Source organism: Symphodus melops (assembly GCF_947650265.1).
Source record: "Symphodus melops genome assembly, chromosome: 13".
Lineage (NCBI taxonomy): Eukaryota > Metazoa > Chordata > Actinopteri > Labriformes > Labridae > Symphodus > Symphodus melops.
The window spans coordinates 4446690-4465789 of record NC_136703.1 but is presented as its reverse complement, the minus strand read 5'-3'; the positions used below and the strand labels follow the sequence as shown (position 1 = coordinate 4465789).

The 19100-nt window shown below is 41.3% G+C and overlaps 1 protein-coding gene across 1 annotated transcript; it reads left to right on the top strand.

The window, feature by feature from the left end:
- The first annotated feature begins 16 nt into the window (after window positions 1-16).
- Window positions 17-18964, top strand: ano11 (anoctamin 11). Its single transcript, XM_079360369.1, has 25 exons — window positions 17-99; window positions 4016-4120; window positions 4263-4416; window positions 4870-4996; window positions 5109-5302; window positions 5411-5518; window positions 5646-5782; window positions 5872-5929; window positions 6010-6120; window positions 6210-6375; window positions 7475-7565; window positions 9338-9434; window positions 9519-9662; window positions 10208-10345; window positions 11369-11467; window positions 11655-11757; window positions 12169-12280; window positions 12377-12431; window positions 12568-12665; window positions 14458-14594; window positions 14725-14930; window positions 15020-15156; window positions 15344-15434; window positions 15757-15940; window positions 18577-18964. Exons 3-25 carry the CDS (start codon window positions 4285-4287, stop codon window positions 18606-18608), a joined length of 2757 nt encoding a protein of 918 aa, XP_079216495.1. The 5' UTR covers window positions 17-99; window positions 4016-4120; window positions 4263-4284; the 3' UTR covers window positions 18609-18964.
- Window positions 18965-19100: the final 136 nt, after the last annotated feature.

Below are 19100 nucleotides of genomic sequence, written 5' to 3'. Positions count from 1 at the left end.
GTGCTGATTTACCTGTATTTGTGTTCCAGGTTAAAGTAATGAAAGGCTGTCATGGAAAACATCAGGACAGTCATGTTAGAGCAGGGTCAGAGAGTTCAGGTAAGCGAGTAGCTGCTTTTACTCAAAGTGACAGAAATCTTTTTTCTACTGTTTCATGAAAGACAATGTCCGTGAAAAATAATAATAAAATTAAGTTTTGTGACTCTTAAAGCTCACTTTCTATCTACTCTATCCTCTATAACTTTCATGACTGCTACACAAAAAAGCTTTGATGACTGGAAGGTTTTGTTTGTAACCAAAAGAAGAAGAAAAAAAAACACTGCCGTTTGCTGAGATCTTTCACAGCTGTATTTAAGATGTTGCAATACCTCCTAGTCACCACTAGAGGTCATACATGAGGTGTCTTTAAAGCATGATGTTGTTCAGAAGAGAAACGTCTCAGCCTGCTTTAGTTGTAATTCCTGTAATGATGAACATACCAAGCTGAAAACTTAAGAAATAAAATGTGCTGGTCTGGACAAGTCATGAAGCTAAAAATCAATTCCAGAGTTGTAAAGGTCCAGGAATTTAGGTTTATCATTTGATTTTGTTCACATGTTTTAAGGAATTACAAAAAGAGAATGTAAAAAAATACTTTATTAATACAAATAAAAGCAGTCAAGGAATGCCTTACAGGCTGTGTTCAATACACTGTTTTATAATGTACAATTGATGGGGTGGGACACAAATATGAGCTTGGATTTAAAAATAAATTTATGGAAAAAGTCACTTTTTTAAACATGTTTCTCTTTGTTCTGTGGGTGTTTTTTGTCTGAGGTCCAAAGTGAAAACATTTTCATGAAATAATCTGATTGGTTGAAAAATTGGTAGAACTTGTATTAGATCCATTTTTATTTATTTAATTTTTTTGCATTCATTCATGTTTAATTTTCTGATGAGTAGATTTATCAATATTTTTCTGTAGATCTTTGTCAATACATGTCATTACATGTTTAATTTGGTCTTTGAAAAGTATTAAATCAAGTATTTTAATGTGGGGAGTTTGATGACAGCAACTACAGTATCCAGGATGTATTTAGATAAATGATTTATGTTCTTGCAAAGAAAACTAATCTGCTCAGGCAGGGACACCACAAGCTTCAAAAACCCTTTTTGTCTTTTTATTCCAACTTCTCCCCTCGTAGCTGTTCACAATGAGGACCTCTGCTGAAGTGCTCAGGATTGAATATGCATTAAAGGGCGTGTTTATACAAATATATTCACATTTTGTTTTGTGATGTGAAACGAACTGTAATAATTTCTTGTTTGCTCTAAGTATTTACTGGTGAAGTAAAATCAAACCAACTGTCTCCTCCAGGTTCGATCTTGAGTTCAGAGCACTGCACAAATTCTGACGTTTAATTTACAGAAGAAGCTGCTGTATGGACACCTCTGCTTCTAATACATCTTTTTTCTTTTCTTTTTTAAAATGGAGAATACAGATCTATCTACACTGAGTTGAGTTTGTGTCTGTTACATGTTCAGCTGTTTGGTAGCAGCTGTAATGGATTCATAATATTCAGTAAATAAGACAACATGCAACCCAGCTCAGAGCCGTTAACGTTCCCAGCCTCTGGTAACATTGATTATCTTTTCATAGTTGCTAGGACAACAAGATACTGCAGGCCTTGTTCAAATCCGGTTTATTGTTTTAGCTGCGTTATACAGTCACCTTGGGTGTACTTGTGCTGTTGCCATGGTTTCAATGAGCCATGAAATCTTCTCCCAGACTGTTGTTTTCTCTCGACACAAAAAGCGGATCAAAGATGATTATAGCTGCTGTTGCCATATTCAAAGACGAGCTGCAAGTATGGCTGATAGTTCACAGAGAGTTTACAGAGAGGAAGTGAGGGTGCATTGATCACCTACAAAAGTTCATACAGGAAGACAAAACAGCAGGAGGCGTAAGAAGACTGTGAGAGATGCAGTTTGAAGTTTTGAAAGATGATACCTAAAAATAAAGCCTTAGTTAACCTGTTTGCATCCAGAGAACTGAGCAAACCTAAGACGAGAAGGAAAGGGAGGGAGGTCAAAAGAAACTGTGAGAGTGCAGGGTCTATTTTGGTGAAAACAGCCTGTGGTGGACCCAACCTCAGCGCGAGTGTAACTTGTGAATGACTCAGCATGCAGTAGAGAAATGAAGTCGGATAAGACGCACTTTCAGATCGATAATATAAGAGGAGATGAGAGGAAGGTAATTACAGGAGCGGCGGTGGTGTCCCTTTGGGAGGTTCACAGGAAACCCACAAGTGAGACAAAATTAAATAAGACCATCAACTAGAAAAACCCTGAGAGCTGATTCTAAAGCTTTGGTCAGGACAAAAATCAACACCATCCTAGTAGCTGGTACTTTTTAAAAGACGATTGTAGAGCTGAGTTCTTTGTCTGATCGATGACATTTTTTTAATCTTGATTTTAAGTTTGTCAAGTCAACCACGATCATTAAAAAAAAGTCCCAAAGAACAAGTGTTACTGCAACAAATACTTAATCCTGCCCTTCCCATAATGCATTTCAATGTATCTTTTGGTAGATTCTCCTGGTCTCCTTCTCATTGGATAATAAAGCACGTGTTTGATTAAAAAAGCCCTCTCTGAGATGACCCTGAGGACATCCTTATGTGTCACCTTTAAAATGTCATATTTTATATAACAGCTCATTTCTGGATTGTTGGATTCAGGCACAGTTTAGTAAAATAAGAATCCTAATGGATTGAAATGTGTTCGTGTGAGGCTGTATGTCAGAATATTTCTGGTCTTCTAATTATGCTCACAGCACACAATATTTCTCATTAGTAAGTAGAACAGGGGGGTGAAGCCATTCTACACATGTCCTCATTCAGTCTGTTCTGCACTCACTCACCTAATACAAATTTAATGTCTCACTTTTCATTGGTCTACATTTTTCTGCCATCCTCCCTCTATATTCCTTTCCTTCCTTCCTTCCTTCCTTTCCCTTTTCACAAAAATGTTCAAGCGAAGTGGGATAAGATTTTGTCTTTAGATAATACTATGCACGACTCTACAGGATCAGCAAAGAAAAAAGTTCTGTCCTCAAGGCTACTTTAAATGTCCCATATTATCCTCTTTTTTCAACCTGTTTAAATAATTCTCAGAGCACCTCAATACATGTCTGTGTCTTGTTCTCAATCCACTCTGATCTTGTATTTGATCGTACTTATAAACCCGTCTATTTCAGCCCTGCTCAGAACAGGCTGTTTGTGTGTCTGTAGCTTTAAATATGTAAATGAGCTTTGTCTGACCACGCCCCTCTTGAAGAGCTTGGATTATTCAAGCTTTCTTGCATCATGCCCTTTTGTTTACGGTGAGGAGGCAGAGGGGTTGGGGGGGGGGGTCCTTTGTGATGTCATGAAGGGAAATTCTCCAAACAGCCTGTTTGAGCACACATTTTCTGAAAAGTGGAGCAGGCAAAACACGGGAGAGGTCGGACTTTTTCTCATCATTGGGAGGTTTGTAGACAGACTAGGGACACATTTAAGTGTTAGACGAACATGGTAACGTTTGTTTTGCATAATATGTGACATATAGATCATGCTAATTGTGTTGATAAATATGATTTGCGGTTAAAAATCTCACTATTTTTAATCTTCCATTACATGAGTCTTGTTACTTATAATATTCATGTTAGAATATAAAGCCTAGTGGGCTTGATCTCTTCTTTTAGTGCTGTAAATAATTTATGGTAATTGTGTTTACGTTTCAAAACCTATTAAGAGACCTGTGTGAAACAGCATGAATGGATGAGGACATACTCATATAGCAAAGAGGAGATTCCCCCCACACGTGTTACATTCTGCATAAAGATTATTTTAGAAAGAGAGCTCTGCCCCTGACTAACTATTACATAATTTATGAAGAGGGGATGAGCACTGTGTATTTCCTCTGCTGAGATGCAGCAGCTGCTGCCTGCGTGCTCGGTCCATTACGGTATTCTTAAAGCTATCTCGCTGTGGGGCAGAGGAGCTTGACGGATACAGAGACAGAGAGGAGGGAGAGGACAAGGGAAACACAGAGTGCTGCCAATCCAGACCTGAATAGCGGGCTCATTTTCACCAAATCAAAGGTACATCATCTAACCATTTTTCTCCTCTCTCGGTGTCTCTCTTTCAAGCATATCTGTTTTCTTCATTTGTGTACTACTTTGGTTATTGGCACAGATTTCTTCTGCAGCACTCTAATATGATCATGATGTATGTGTCTGTTAGTAGAGCCTTTCTAGTCCTCATCATGTTGAGGAAGGGATCAGAGCTGCTGAAAGGGGACAGGGAGGTCCTCCTGGATCTGGACTGTGGAGGAGACTCACAACACACAGACAGCTATGGGAGTCTGCACAACGGGAGCTTCATCCCGCCAAGATGTGTAAGCACTGTTTGACTTTTGGAATTGAATGCTGCAGCATGTTTGACATATACTCGCCCTAACTCTGCTGCTGTGCTCATCCCCTCACACCTCACTGACTTCTCTTGCATGTTGCAGTGAATCTGATCCATGTTAGTACACTGTGGTGTGACGTTATGAGTGCAAAACCTTATTTAGCTACATTGGACTTGTCCTGCACTAAATGCTTGTTGGCACTTGTACTGTGAAAAAGCCCAGTGATCAATTTCCCTCTTATCTATCTGGACCCATTATTGCACAGTGGAGGCTTTTATATTACAGAGTAATGGCACAACATTTCGCAGCTAAACCTCATTAAATGAATGGTCCATATACAAAGAAGGATTGACAACATGCAGGAGAGAGCACTCATTTGTGTCTAAATAAATTGTGTCTACTATATAATTATATCTTATCTGTTTGGATGCTCTTAAGCTCTCAGCCGCAGCTGCTGATGATGGCACCATGGATGGTGATTATCCCATTTATGTTCACTGTAACACAAAAAATCAGCCAGTTCCACAGCCGGGAAATTACTTCAGAGATGGAAGAACCAAAATCGGTGAGCAGCATCAGCAGGTTTCTATACCGTAGTTGTCAAAAGCTCACTGATTGATGACCAAGTCAGTGCTTCGTTTAACTCTCTGACCCCCATGCTCCATCTTGGTTTTTAGATTTTGTGCTGGTGTGGGAAGTTCGCTCCCGGAGAAAGCGGCGAGGAAAGGGAAAGCACTCGGAGACTGCTGAGGAGGGAGAAGCTCTGCCCACTGAGGAGAACAGCCGGTCTGAAAGAAGGAAAGCACAGCTCGCCCAGTGGAGGGAGAAGTTTGTGCAGAATCTTGAGAGTGCTGGGTTGCTCATGGAAAAGGTATGCTGATTAAATTACACATTAATGATCTTTTCATTTCTAAGTTTATACAACCCTTGTTTTAACCCTGTGTTGTCACTGTTTGCATGCTGACTCTGTTTCCTACAGGAGGAGACGGCAAATGAAAAGAGAACAGTACATTTTCTGAAGCTAAGTGCTCCTTGGGATGTGTTGGTGTGTTACGCTGAAGAGCTCTGTGTGAGAGCTCCATTGCAGGTTAATTTATAACTTTGGAGGACTTAGATTCTGAAATGTTCAACCACAGTCACTGAAATGTAAAGGATAAAGATCAGGATGATAAAGATGAGTTTTCTATATACTAAATGACTTTGTTTTCTTCCAGGCACAGCCAAATCTGGACTTCAACACATCTGCTCGGGTTCTAAGTAGACTATGCATACCTAACGTCATGATGGAGTCTGTGCCAAACAGGCCGCTGGACTATTACACATGTGCCTTTCGCAAATCAAAGATGAGCAGGTGAGCTTAAATAAACAATGGGGAAACAATATCAGCGTTCATACTGTATCACAGTAAATACCAAACGGATCTCTCTCTCTCCTCTGCAGGTTCCTTGGCTGTGATGATCATGAAAACTACTTCACAAATACACAGAGACATCGCATTGTGAGTAACGAGTTCTTTTTCTTTTATCATCGTTTTTTTCTTATTTTTTTCATGGCGTGTGTGTTTGCACATTATTTCAGGTGTATGAGATTCTTGCCCGTACAGTGTATGGAAAAAGGAAGAGGGCAGAGGTGGGCGTGGACAGACTGGTCAGTGAGGGAGTGTACACAGCTGCTTTCCCGCTTCACGAGGTCAGACATTATTTATCTTCAGGTTCAGATCAAACTGGTTCAGTTTTCTCTCCTTAACCAACAAACCAGTGTGTATGTTTGTGTCTCAGGGCCCCTTTGAACTCCCCAGGCACCAGATTGGTCCTGATGAGCTGAACCAGAGGCAAGTTCTTTACCAATACTGGGCCCGCTGGTTAAAATGGTTCAAGTACCAGCCACTGGACCACATCAGGGAGTACTTTGGAGAGAAGATTGCATTCTACTTTGCCTGGCTGGGTAATCAAAGTTTTACATCAGGAACATTAAAAATCAAAATGTTCTCAAATACATTTTTATTGTGAAACATTTTGTTGATTCTTCTAGAACTGCTATACGTTGTTTTAAAATGTTATAGAAATCACCTTAAGCTAGTTTCCAGAGTTCCGAATCAGCATGCAGAGTGATTTCAATCAGTGCATGACAAGTAAAAAAAAAAAATCCAATAGTGGGTTTCTCAGCTAACTTGGGATCAGCTGCTGTTCTAAATCTGGACATAGAACGTTTAAAAAAAAAAGTGTGCTACAAACCTTAAAAACATTGAAATGAAAATAAAGATTCTGCATAAATGAGCCTTTTAAGAGTGTGCAGGCATGTGACTCTTGATTAGAGTCGATATCAGTGTAATCAAACCTGTGTACACGAGCATAGCTATCTTTGAAAGCTAACTGTCTTACATTGACGATGCTAAAATGTTTACATCAAGCAGATTCAAAGTTTATATCTTGTTTTCATTTTAGCGTTTCCATTGTGAAAATGAAGGCTTTGGTGATGCACTGTACTGTTCACAAGAACCTTTGGAATTATATTTTTGTATTTTATTGGAAATTGATGAAGAAAAACTAAGCGTTAGTATTTCACGCCTCCATCAGTCTGTTTGTAATGACTGACTAATGTACACCATTTTCATATAGTGACACCCTGGATAACAGAGGAGTCCAGGCTTTAGTCAGGGAATCTTTTGCTGTTCTGAACATGTCTGAGAGATTTATCTGGGACATAACTCCCTGGTGCACGGAGAGATCCAGGTTTTACGTTCCTCTTAAAACAAACCAGTCAAGTTGGTAATGAGCTGTGGAAGTAAGCTAAATGATGTCTCAACATAAGGAGAGTGCGGCAGATAGGAACCCTTAATCCTTAGAGTTATGACAATAAGCTTGAGACTATTACAGTAAATCATCAACCCCATCATGAGATAAACATCTTCTGTAATGCCTGACTTTTTTTTTTATGAAGGACCCCCCCCCCCCCCCCCCACACACACACACACACACACACACACACACACACACACATTCAGATGAGAGGCGCAGCCTAATGGAGCTTTTTATCTCTGCAGGTTTCTACACAGCCTGGCTTCTGCCAGCAGCAGTGGTGGGAACTGTGGTCTTTGTGTCTGGAGTCATGTCGATGGGTACCAACACACCAGCGTGAGTCCACACACCACACCAACACCAAACAACACATTAAAAAAAAAAGCGTTTGCAAAGCCTGTCTTGACATTTAGACGTTGCAGAAGCTAAAGAACAGATATGTAACATGTCAAATATAAAAAGAAACTTTGCTGCAATAAAAGTGAACACAAACCTATTTCAACTTTGAGGGCAGGGAATGACGTCATTTTGCTTCTGTAAATAAAAATCAGAAAATTCACTTTAAAACCATCAAGCTAACTTAATTCAATACAGTCAGAGCTTTGCTTGTGATGGTCTCACCCGGTGTGGTAAATAACCTATAATGGTTATTAAGCAAACTCGTCTCACATTAAAAGTACATCATCGGGGTGCCAGTGGCCTGGTGGTTGGTGTGCAGAGGCTGGGTTCCTCCAGGCAGGCAGCCCGGGTTCAGGTCCGATCTGTGGCTAATTTCCTGCATGTCTGTCTCAGTTCTCTATGTCCCCGGTTTCTGACTCTGTCCACTGTCCTATCTCTAGATGGAGACAAAATAAACTTTTAAAAAAAATAAGTCTTTGCCCAAACAGCTTTCAAGGTGAATTTAAAGTCTCTTGTTTTCACTTGTTGGGTTTGATGGATGTTGTAATGTTTGGGTTATTTACATCATGGAGCCATTTCTTAGTCAATCACAACTTGACGCAATGACCTGCTTAAGTCTCCTCTCCTAAGACAGCTTGCTATGTTTGATACCCTCAGGCCTGAGCACCAATAACAACACCTGGACTTACAAAACAGATCGCCCATTGCCAAGTCCAAAACTACTTCATGCGGTCCAGGAGATTAGTTTCAGCCCGCTCATCGCTCTCCGAGAGAAACCCCTCATTCCTCAAAATGTTACACTAAGTTATTCCTTTTTAGGGACACCAGAACGCCCCAGAATTTAAGACTCTCCTCACGCTTTTCCGGCCAAATTATGCTAAGCAAGCACTGTTTGGAAAACAAACAGACCGAAACATCAAAGCCCAGTCTGTTCTGCATAACAGCAACCCCCACTGGGCTTGTCTGTGCCCAATTAATTATGCATTATTCAACGCCACAGTGGGCTCTGCTCTCCCTACGCAGCACTGTGGAGTCACTGCTCTGTCAGGGTGTGTATACTTGAAGGTCTCTTATATTGCCTTTCTGATTGTTTGGGTTGCACATTCTGTTTTTATGGCATCCTACCACTTTCAGACACAGAAGATTTATCTCAGTGTAAAGTAACAAGGGATGTTAGAGGGAGTGAAAGACAAGTCGATATTTCAGGATAGGAAACAGCCGAACGTCTGAGATTCATGAGGTTCATTAGTTCACAATGAAGATTAAAGTCATTGATTTGTTTAGAATGGATGGAGAGAACCATGTGGCAAGAATAAACTGCAGTAGCCTCAAGTGATAATGGACAATTAGTGCAAAATAAGACCTGCATCATATAATTAACAAAGAAAGAGCCCTCTCAGTAGGTCTACCCTTTATGTGTTCAGCTGATCCCGCGTGTAGATGTTCTTTCAGGAACTCGCTCTCTCAGTAAAAATGCTTCCAGCGAGCTGGGTAAATGATTTCACCACCTCTCATCTCTTCTACTTTCTCACTTCTCTAACACACGCTGGATTTATTTGAGTACTTTAAAAGATTGAAGGTCCACTATCTCAGTTTCTTTCAAATCTGCCAGGCAACCTGCTGCATCACAATCTGAATACTTACTGCTGGAAAGCTTTGACCTGTTTTTCTCGGCTGCATGTTTTGATGTCTCTGTTTTTTGTTAACAGTAAAGAAATCTGTGACAGTGGAGCTACTTACCTGATGTGTCCTCTCTGTAACACGTGCGAGGCTTGGAACATGTCTGAAATCTGCACAATGGCCAAGGTAAGGAACTGTGAAATCATTTTAACAACCAGTTCATAATCTTTATCAATTAAAGCTGACATTCACACTTTGCTATCATTACAGTTGGGCTACTTGTTTGACCACCCAGGAACTGTCCTCTTCAGTGTGTTCATGTCCTTCTGGGCTGTGACCTTCCTGGAGTACTGGAAACGAAAGATGGCAACTCTGGCCCATCACTGGGACTGTATGGACTTCCACGAAGAAGAGGTACCACCATCACTCCTTTTACTGCCATGCATAAACGTATACTCTATGTACAGTATATTTGTGACTTTACTGGTTTCTGGTATGTCATGACAAAGGGCTAGAAATCCCAAAAGAGTCCATCTGCACAGACGCATCTGGAGAGCCGAGGTGTTGAAGCTCAGAGTGTGGTCCTAAAAACATGTAAACATCTTTCATTGTGGGTTATTTTGTCAAAAACATCATGAAGTAGCCTGAGCACACAAAATAACACATTAGATGATGTTGGGTAAGGAGCAGGCCATTAGTCCTCTTTGTTTCCTTTCTTCCATTGTTACAGAAAAGGTACGCCATGGTTACTGTGTCATGTTAAGCAGATAGTCTTGACTCGTGGAATCATTTTGGTGTTTTCTCAATGTGACGACACTGCATCTGTCGGGAACCTACTCTCCACCCTCCGGTTTGCAGAGCTTGGTTTTCTTGACCGTAACTTGACAAAGGGACCATAAACAGTAAACCAGCAACGAGTGTGTCCATGAATTGTGATGTCATCACTGTGTTCCCTTTAGGAGCGTCCTCGTCCGGAGTTTGCAGCCACGGCCCCGATGATGGAGCCAAACCCAGTGACTGGAGTCAAAGAGCCGTACTTTCCAGAGAAGACGAGGTTGTCTCGCATGTTCACCGGCTCCATGGTCATCATTATGATGGTGAGAAGCCAGAAGTTTCAACTTGCATCACTGGCCATGAGGTCATTTGTATTCTGTGTTGCAATCTGTAAACTCCCCTCTATATGACAGCTGGTGGCGATTACATTTTAGATGTACGTTTTGATCGTTACTGTTGCTAAAGTTTTGAGGTAGTAAATGTAAAAGTTTCATAAATCCTCTTTTTATTTGACAAGATAATACCGATCAGTACCCGTATTAATGTGTGTTATTTTATTTATACTTGCTTTCAGTGAGTAGTCTCAGTGTCTTTGAGCTTTTACTTTAGAAAGAAAGAGGGGTTGGGTTGACATCTTTGTGCTGTTCCTGACACCTATAAGTGCTTTCCGATCATTTGCTCCCAGGACTGTTTGAGAGCTGATGATCTAATCCATCCTCTGTAGTCTCAATGTCGTTACTCTGGGTATTGTCACCTATCTGACTCAGGAGCAATGCCATCTGAAGGTAGGAAAGATTGGGGCTCAGGTTCCAGTGAAAGCACAATCTAATGAGGGCCTTTGGTGTAGAGTAACTCCAGATTGCTCTGACTCTGAAAGAAGATGTAAGAAGAAGACCCCAAATCTTCTCATTCTCACGTCATTAGATTCTGTCTGCCCTGTGCAAACGTCTGTGTGTGGGCTGCAGTCCAAGATCAGAAAGAATCCAAAAGTTACCCCCAATATAGTCTGGGTCAAACTTTCCTCCCTGGACCTCATCCTTGATGTGCAAGCCAAGTATAGTCTCTAAAAGTGAAATCATCCAATACCAAACAATACACTAATATTCATGCAAAGAGCAACACAGCACCAAAATATACATTTCTGCCAAAGTGATGCACCACAGAGATTCAGCCCGAGGGGAGTTATATTCCTCTACAAGTTAACATTTCATAATGCAGAAACAGCATGTTCCTGTGCTGCAAACAGCAGAGAGAGAGAGGTACAACCTTGTCTGCCAGTTCTCGCTGTTTCACTCAACACAGTTCACTTACTGTGAGGTTTCTTCACCCTGTGTCTCCCTTCTCAGCTTTGTGTGGTGATGATCTTCCTGGTGACGGTGGTCATGTGCCGCGGCATCATCAGCATAATGATGTTCCATACTGGGAGCCCCGTCCTACGCACAGAGGTATATGAAAGCTACACAGGGCAACCATAGTGCATGTGGAGAATTTCTTTATTCTCATTAGATGTTGTATTACTTGGAGGATTATTACATGCTGTACAGGCATACTAAACTGGACCCACAGTGGATGTGTGATTGTGTGTCTGCATAGTTAACATTGGTACATTCATGTCTGTGATCATGTTCTCAGGCTGGGACAATAGCAAACGTCTCCAGCAGCATCGTGAATCTTGGCCTTATCCTGTTGATGGGCCGTGTCTACACTGCATTAGCTGAGCAGCTCACTAAATGGGGTGAGAATCAATACTTCTCTCTGACAACTCAAATCTCAGTTCTATACATCCATATCAGCCTCTCATTGGATCTTTACTAACTGATAGCTGAGACTCCTCGAAGCACAATGTCTCTTATGCGATCCTAACATCGATGGTAAAATGACTCCCTCAGTAAAGCAACCAAAGACTTTCTGATGAGTGATAGACTTACTGCTGCACCCGCAACACTCACTGGCATCTTTCTGTCATTACACGCACAAACTCTAATCCTGGAAACCTGTCACATGCACCTGACAAGTTGAGATAGCAATATATTAACCGACTTACTGCTGAGATCTGTGAACATGGTAATAACATATCTATTCGAGACACGAGAGGAGCCATGACAGCCTTTAATTCACTTCTGTGTCTCTGTTTTCTTGGTCACAGAGATGCACAGAACGCAAACTCAGTATGACAACGCCTTCATCTTCAAAGTGTTCATCTTCCAGTTTGTCAACTTTTACTCCTCTCCCTTCTACGTGGCTTTCTTTAAAGGAAGGTGAGACACAACCATGAGCGCTAGGAACAGTTAGCAAGGTAGCTCGTTTGGATCCAGATGACCTTTGACCTTGTCCTTATTTCTCCGTGTGGGTAGGTTTGTGGGTTACCCAACCAACTATGGGACCTTGTTTGGGATGAGAAATGAAGACGTGAGTTCATAATGAAACAATATAAGAGAGAAAGTATTCGATGACATCTTTTTGCATTTGAATCCAAGATGATCAGATTTGTACTTGCCCTCTGTGTCTCCTATCTATCCGTTTGTGACCTCCAACTGTTTTGCAGTGTGGCCCCGGCGGTTGCCTCATTGAGCTGGCCGAACAACTCTTCATCATCATGGTGGGAAAGCAACTCATCAACAACGTTCAGGAATTCATCATACCGTAGGTTTCATCTCTGAACCTCGTTAGATGTTGTATCTCCATTACTCTTTACATCACATCATACATAGATGATTTTTATTGATATTGTTTAACAACATTCAGGTGAATCAGACTGGTCACACCTGCCACACTTTCCCCATCACACACCAGTAGAAACATTATCATCTTATCATCCGCTGTACTGTAAAGGCAGATACATTAGAATAAGATAAAACATATTATTAGCATGTGTGATTTAGAGTCAGTAAAGCCTGAACACGTTTTTACCTGCAAACATTCGACTTTATTTGAAGTGTTGCATCATTTGCTTTGCATCCTGATTGCAGCTTGTTTGGTGCAGTAAAGCTCATTGCCGTATCTCTGCAGCACTGGCAAAGCCTTGTGGGAGGTTGTGTGTGTGTGGGAGTGTGTGGGAATGTGTGCCTGTTTGTTTCCAGACAAAAACTTGAACAGACAACAAGGCAGAGTCAGGATTGTAGGAAGCTTAGGTTGACTAATAGTATCAGGGAAATCAGACCCTTTAATCATGTAAAGATGCTCTTAAATTCAGACATGTGATGGAATACACAGTAATGCATCGTTCACCACTTTTCAAAGTTACCTTAAGCTTATATGTCGTAGGGGAAAGAGACCAATACTCATCTATAAAATGAAACTGAACTCCCGAAATGACAAGATACTAACGAGAGCTGTGTAGAAAAATGTTCACAGCTCGTCTTTGTGAAGGCTTGTGTTCAGCTTCTATTGATTGATTCGATAATTGATTGTACTTGAGTGTGGGAGTTGGCAGCCAAGTAGTTTAGCTTGGCAGAGTGGTTTGTGGTTCCTTTAATCTATATGGTGGCTTCATCCCAACTCAGAGCCTGAATCATTTAAAGGACCCCCACGCAAGGCTTATTCTAACCGCAGAAAAGGTGGGCTTTGGTTCAGGCGAAACACCTCCAGGGATCAGCACGATTCTTTTTCTCATCATATTCTAAAAGAATGGCTGCTACTTCTGCTCAGTCACACTATGTGGGTTTTAAAGTTATCCATACCTGCTTTAAATGGGAAGAAATCAGGCCTCTTCTGATTGGTCCCAATTGTGATGTTATTTGGGGGGGTGAACAGATCAAAGCTTAAACCTCTGAAACAGTTTGCAGACTCATCGGGCCTTCCTGATGACATCAGACAGGTTTGATCTTTAGGATTGAGACTAAACTTTTCTGACAGGACAACAAAAGACGTAAAGACAGAAGAAGATTAGGAGGTATGCTGCTCCATTCAGCACACACGTGTCTTGATTTTATCCTCTTGTGAATGAAGTAAGTACTAAAGCGCTGTTGTCATGTCCTGCAGTTTGTGCATGTATGAGGATAAGAAGATGTCATAAATATCTGCAGGTACATTTTCAAGCGGCGGTACTTCAGAACTCCTGCAGCAGCTTCTGTAGCTCTGGCTTAGCAGAAGTAAGATCATTCCAGGTGCTTTAGTATCATCAGCTGATGGCGCCTGCTGTGGCTTGGAGATGGTCTGGGAAAAAGCCTCTTTAACTAAACAAAGTGGGATTATCAAAAAGTTAAATACCAAGACAACTTTTAAAAAAAGAGCATGAACAACTTCTTTGAACACTTGAGGTTCTGGGATGTGTTGCTATGACAACAGCTCCAAATGAATTAAGCTGTCTGTCTGTCTGTCTGTCTGTCTGTCTGTCTGTCTGTCTGTCTGTCTGTCTGTCTGTCTGTCTGTCTGTCTGTCTGTCTGTCTGTCTGTCTGTCTGTCTGTCTGTCTGTCTGTCTGTCTACTTTGACAGTAAAGTGAAGGCCTGGCACCAGAAGAGAACTTTAGCCAAGGTTCTGGGGAATAAAACCTCCAACGAGCCCAGACGCTGGGAGGAAGACTACCAGCTGGTGGAGTGTGAAGGCCTTTTCGAAGAGTACCTGGAAATGGGCAAGTGTCTCACCAGTGAAGCAACCAGCGATTCAGGAAACAGTTGACAGAAAATAGCTGTTTATATGAATTACATAGGAACGATTTCAGATGTTTCAAATGTCTGTAAAAATGACTCATTGTGCTGCAGTGCTCCAGTTTGGGTTCATCACCATCTTCGTGGCAGCGTTCCCTCTGGCTCCACTCTTTGCTCTCCTCAACAACTGGGTGGAAATCCGTCTGGATGCCCACAAGTTTGTATGCGAGTACCGCCGGCCGGTGGCTGAACGTGCCCAGAACATCGGAGTCTGGTTCAACATACTGGAGGCCCTGTCACACCTGTCGGTCATTGCAAACGTGAGTGAAGTCAAAGGACATCACATAAAGACTTGATATTCACCTCTTTTATAAAATATGATCTCTGTTCATCTCTATGCCGTCCACAGGCTTTCCTTATAGCCTTCACTTCAGATTTCTTACCTCGCCTGCTCTACCAGTACAAGTTCGATAATGATCTCAACGGATACGTCAACTTCACCCTGGCTTACGCCCCTCTTAACTACACGGCCTACCCCATGTGCAGGTAAACTATATGATCATGGTCTGAACGCATATAACTGAAGAGTGAAATTCTCACATTTTGTTAAAATCATCTGGACCTTATAAACAGACATGACCAACAGAGGGTAGTCACGCTCATATGTGCAAGAATCAAACACCCAACTGTTCCACAGTATGTACTAACATCCCTCTCTTTTTCTCTCTTGAAGATATAAAGCGTACAGAGACAACAGTGGGAATTACACACTCTTCTACTGGGAGCTTCTAGCCGTCAGACTTGGTTTTATTATTGCATTTGAGGTATGAAGGGAGCTGCTCTGGTTCTGAACAGGTCCGTGTTTTTCTTGTTGTCATCTCCCCTGTGTTTTGAACCGAAAGCCCTGGAAACTGAATGAAAAAAAACTAACAATTAGAAATAGAAAAAGGTTTCAGTGTGATCACAAATGAAACAGAAACCTTGAAAAAACATCCTGAAGGTGTCACCAGGGGAAATGTTCCACTAAGGTCATTTCTCTCAGAAGTCTCTAATCCATTTAAAGACAAAATGATGCTTTGCACTTTATTTTACAGCACAAGAAGCGTTCCTTCATCTGGTGAGTGTTACATATCCTTTCTCTTCCAGCATGTGGTTTACTTTGTGCTGCGAGCCATCGACTGGATTGTACCTGATATCCCTGAATCCCTGGAGCTGAAGATAAAGAGGGAGCGCTACCTGGCCAAGCAGGCGCTGGCAGAAAACCAGGAGGCTCTTTTGGTGAGTCGAGGCCGAGGGGCCGCCCCTGCAACCCCTGGCTCCTCCAGCCCAGGTCAGTAAAACATGGGACACACACACACACACCAATCATACATGCAGTAACTGTGAAAACACAATCCTCAAAAGAAAGACTACCAAGATCTAAAATTGATTAATGAGCTTGAGGCTTCATTAAGATTCTTAAGGTGCTCGATGCAGGATTTTCAAATGTCAGTCAAATATGAGAATGCCAAGTTTACACAGACTGATATGATGATGTCTAATCACACAAATATAACCATACAAAACAGTGGAAATGTGTCAGAGTTATCCTCTAAATGTTTGAAATAAACAAAAAAAAAAAACAAAATCAAATTAAAAAACACTCTCTCAGGAGCGCCAGCAGTGTAGTGTTTGGTGCAGGCGTCTCATGTTTGGAGCCTGTTGTCCTCCAAGCAAGCGGCCCGGGTTTGAATCCGACCTGTGGTCCTTTTCCATTCTTCATTCCCTCACTCTCTCTCTCTCCCTAAATCCTGACTCTATCCACTGTCCCGTCTCTACAATGAAGGCACAAAAGCCCAAAATAAATCTTAAAATAAAGACTCACTCAGATCGCTGACATTGATTTTGCCTTTAGAATTTATTGTAAACTGAAAAATATCAATCAAGCGTGTCTGTTAAAGTGTTGTTCCACATCCACAGGACGCACACTCTCCAGTTTGTTGTTGTCCATAAATCTCCACTCAAACAACCCCTCAAAAAACAAAACCCCTGCAGATTCATACAGTGCTAAACCTGTCAACTAGCCTGTTGATTCCCATAAAAAAAGATTCCACATTTTTTTAAAGCCTCTTTAAAGCTCACCCCGCCATTAGCACTCCTCCACTGAGCATTAACAAAGCACCTGTGGCTTGGCTTGCTGTTACAAACTCGCTACACTACACGCAACATGATCATTATAGCTAATGTGTTTGGGATCAGTGCCAGATATGTCAGTGTCAGATGCATCTGATTACATCCATACTGTATAGCTTGTGGGCAGCTGTGTTTGACATAGTTGATCATCTCCTCCATCAGCACTGCTGTGGATGTGTCACTTAAAGTAATGACAGAAAGGATTTCACTGGGATGAGAAATCATTATATCTGGAAGGTAACAGCACAGCTACACTTTGTCTCACTGTCGGTTCACAATGTGCACACACAGTCCTGTCTGTGTGTGTGTGTGTGTGTGTTTGTTCTTGTTCTCTGACCCATGCTGTTGTCATGTGTCTCATGTAGTGAATGTTGCCGGATGAAGGCAGATGAGTTCTACACAGCAAGTAAGTAAATGGCATTCTCAGCATGGATGTCATTGTTTCAGAGCAGATCTCATCTACTTAGAAAGGATTCAGTTCACAATAATTTACATTTGGAGCAAGTCAGCGATGACCCTTTGACTCTTAAAGTCCCCAGGAAATGTAACCCAGTGTTCCTCTGTAAAAACCTTCTGTCAATATTCAGTAAATATTTTCAATGTAGGCATTATCTGAATATTTTTAAATTATTTTTTTTAAATTTCAACAGTCTCAAATGTCTGATGACTCATCCTGCACTCAGGGGTGTTAACACACTTTCAACCAATTAAAAAAACAAACGGTCCAATCAAACTCATCCCTCTTTTTATCATGTGATTGGTTCGATAGAGTTTAAGTTACATCTCAACACGGCAGTTAGATGATGTATTCACAGGAACTTTATAGAAGTTAGATTTTATTTCTTGCATCCTGGAATTTTAAATAGTTTTTTAATCAAAGGAAATGAATTACCCAGATATCAATAACAGATAAAAGTACATGTGGGAAAGACTAGAAAAGTCGGGGACCAAAGGCGTACAGGGTCTTTGGATCATGCCAGGAATGATATTTAATTAAATAATTTTACTTTACAGAGTTGTAAGGGGAGCACGTTTTCTAGTAAAGCCTCCTAACTTGACACCTGTTGAGTGATAAATTGGGCTGTATGTTGTAGTGTGTTGTACATCTGTAACCACGACTACAAGCAGAAACTAAACTGGTAGCAAAGTCAATGAAAGTAACTCTGGAGTCAGGACACAGTTAGCAAGCTCAGCAAACAGACAGGAGGCCTCCAGTCCACTCATGTGTTCCCTGCTTATTAGTTTGGTCTTAAGTACAAAGTACCAAAAGTAGCAAATTCCAAGACCAGACTTTGGGAGGCTGCATACGGTCTCTTTGCTTTATTGTCCCATCGAGGCAGATGTGCAGCAAATAATAAGCTTGCATGTTCACGTTTGTTTCAGTTAATGTTCAGGGTTTTACAACTGAGCTCACATTACAAAATGTTTGAAGTCCTGCAATTTTTTTTTCCTATTAAGTTCAAGTCAGGCTCGCTGTTTTACTGCCATTCTAAGCTTTAGGCTAAATTAAGCTTACCCCCTCAGGACTCTGACTCCTTATACTCATACTGTATGTGAGTGTGTACACTAAGTTTTAATGATTGCAACTTTTCTTACCAGTGTGTGCCTTAAGAATTTAATATAGTAGCAGCCAGCTTTGATTCATTAGCAAGTTGTAACAAGGATTGTCTGTGTCAGCCCTCCCTTCTTATCTCTTACAGTAATCGGTCTGACTGAACTAACGCTCTCCTCTCTCTGTCTGCTCCTTCTTCATTCCTTCCATGTTCAAACTCAACTGCGCTGCCTACCCTGAAGCAAGCGACGCGTCCTTTGGAAACATGAGTTAGGTTTGAGAGGAGATCAGGAGCACCGAGGAGACACACCTTCACACCTGGGATATTACAAGTGAACTTTTTCCCTCATTGGAAACATATAAACGGGACTCCGAGTCATGAAACGAGCAGAAACCGGACACAAGTCTGAGCGGACACAGTCCATATGTAACAAAAGTAATGTAAATGTTACCGTGGCAATAATGTTAACGAATGACAAAAATGAATACATGATTAAAAAGTGAAACGTAGAAGCCTCTTTGCTAATCTTCAGCAAAAGAATCAAGCAGAAAAATAATTAGCATAAAGAAAACACACTCGGACAAGTAAGTTGCATTAGGACTGGCTAACTGGAGTTATCTGCGTGGTTTGACACAGTTAACAGTCACAGTTAAATAAGACTAATAAGTATGAACTCGCAGCCAAATCTTACTAAATTTATATTCAGTGTTTTAATGAAAGAAAAGAGAAGCTCAACCTGCGGTGGTTTATGATCTCGTACAGCTG

Excerpts from the sequence above, each read along its gene's own strand:
- ano11 (XM_079360369.1), top strand. The coding sequence starts at position 4,285 with ATGTTGAGGAAGGGATCAGAGCTGCTGAAAGGGGACAGGGAGGTCCTC. Across the intron at positions 5,783-5,871 it reads CGCAAATCAAAGATGAGCAG|GTTCCTTGGCTGTGATGATC; the intron begins GTGAGCTTAAAT and ends TCTCCTCTGCAG. Across the intron at positions 11,468-11,654 it reads GCCCCGTCCTACGCACAGAG|GCTGGGACAATAGCAAACGT; the intron begins GTATATGAAAGC and ends TCATGTTCTCAG.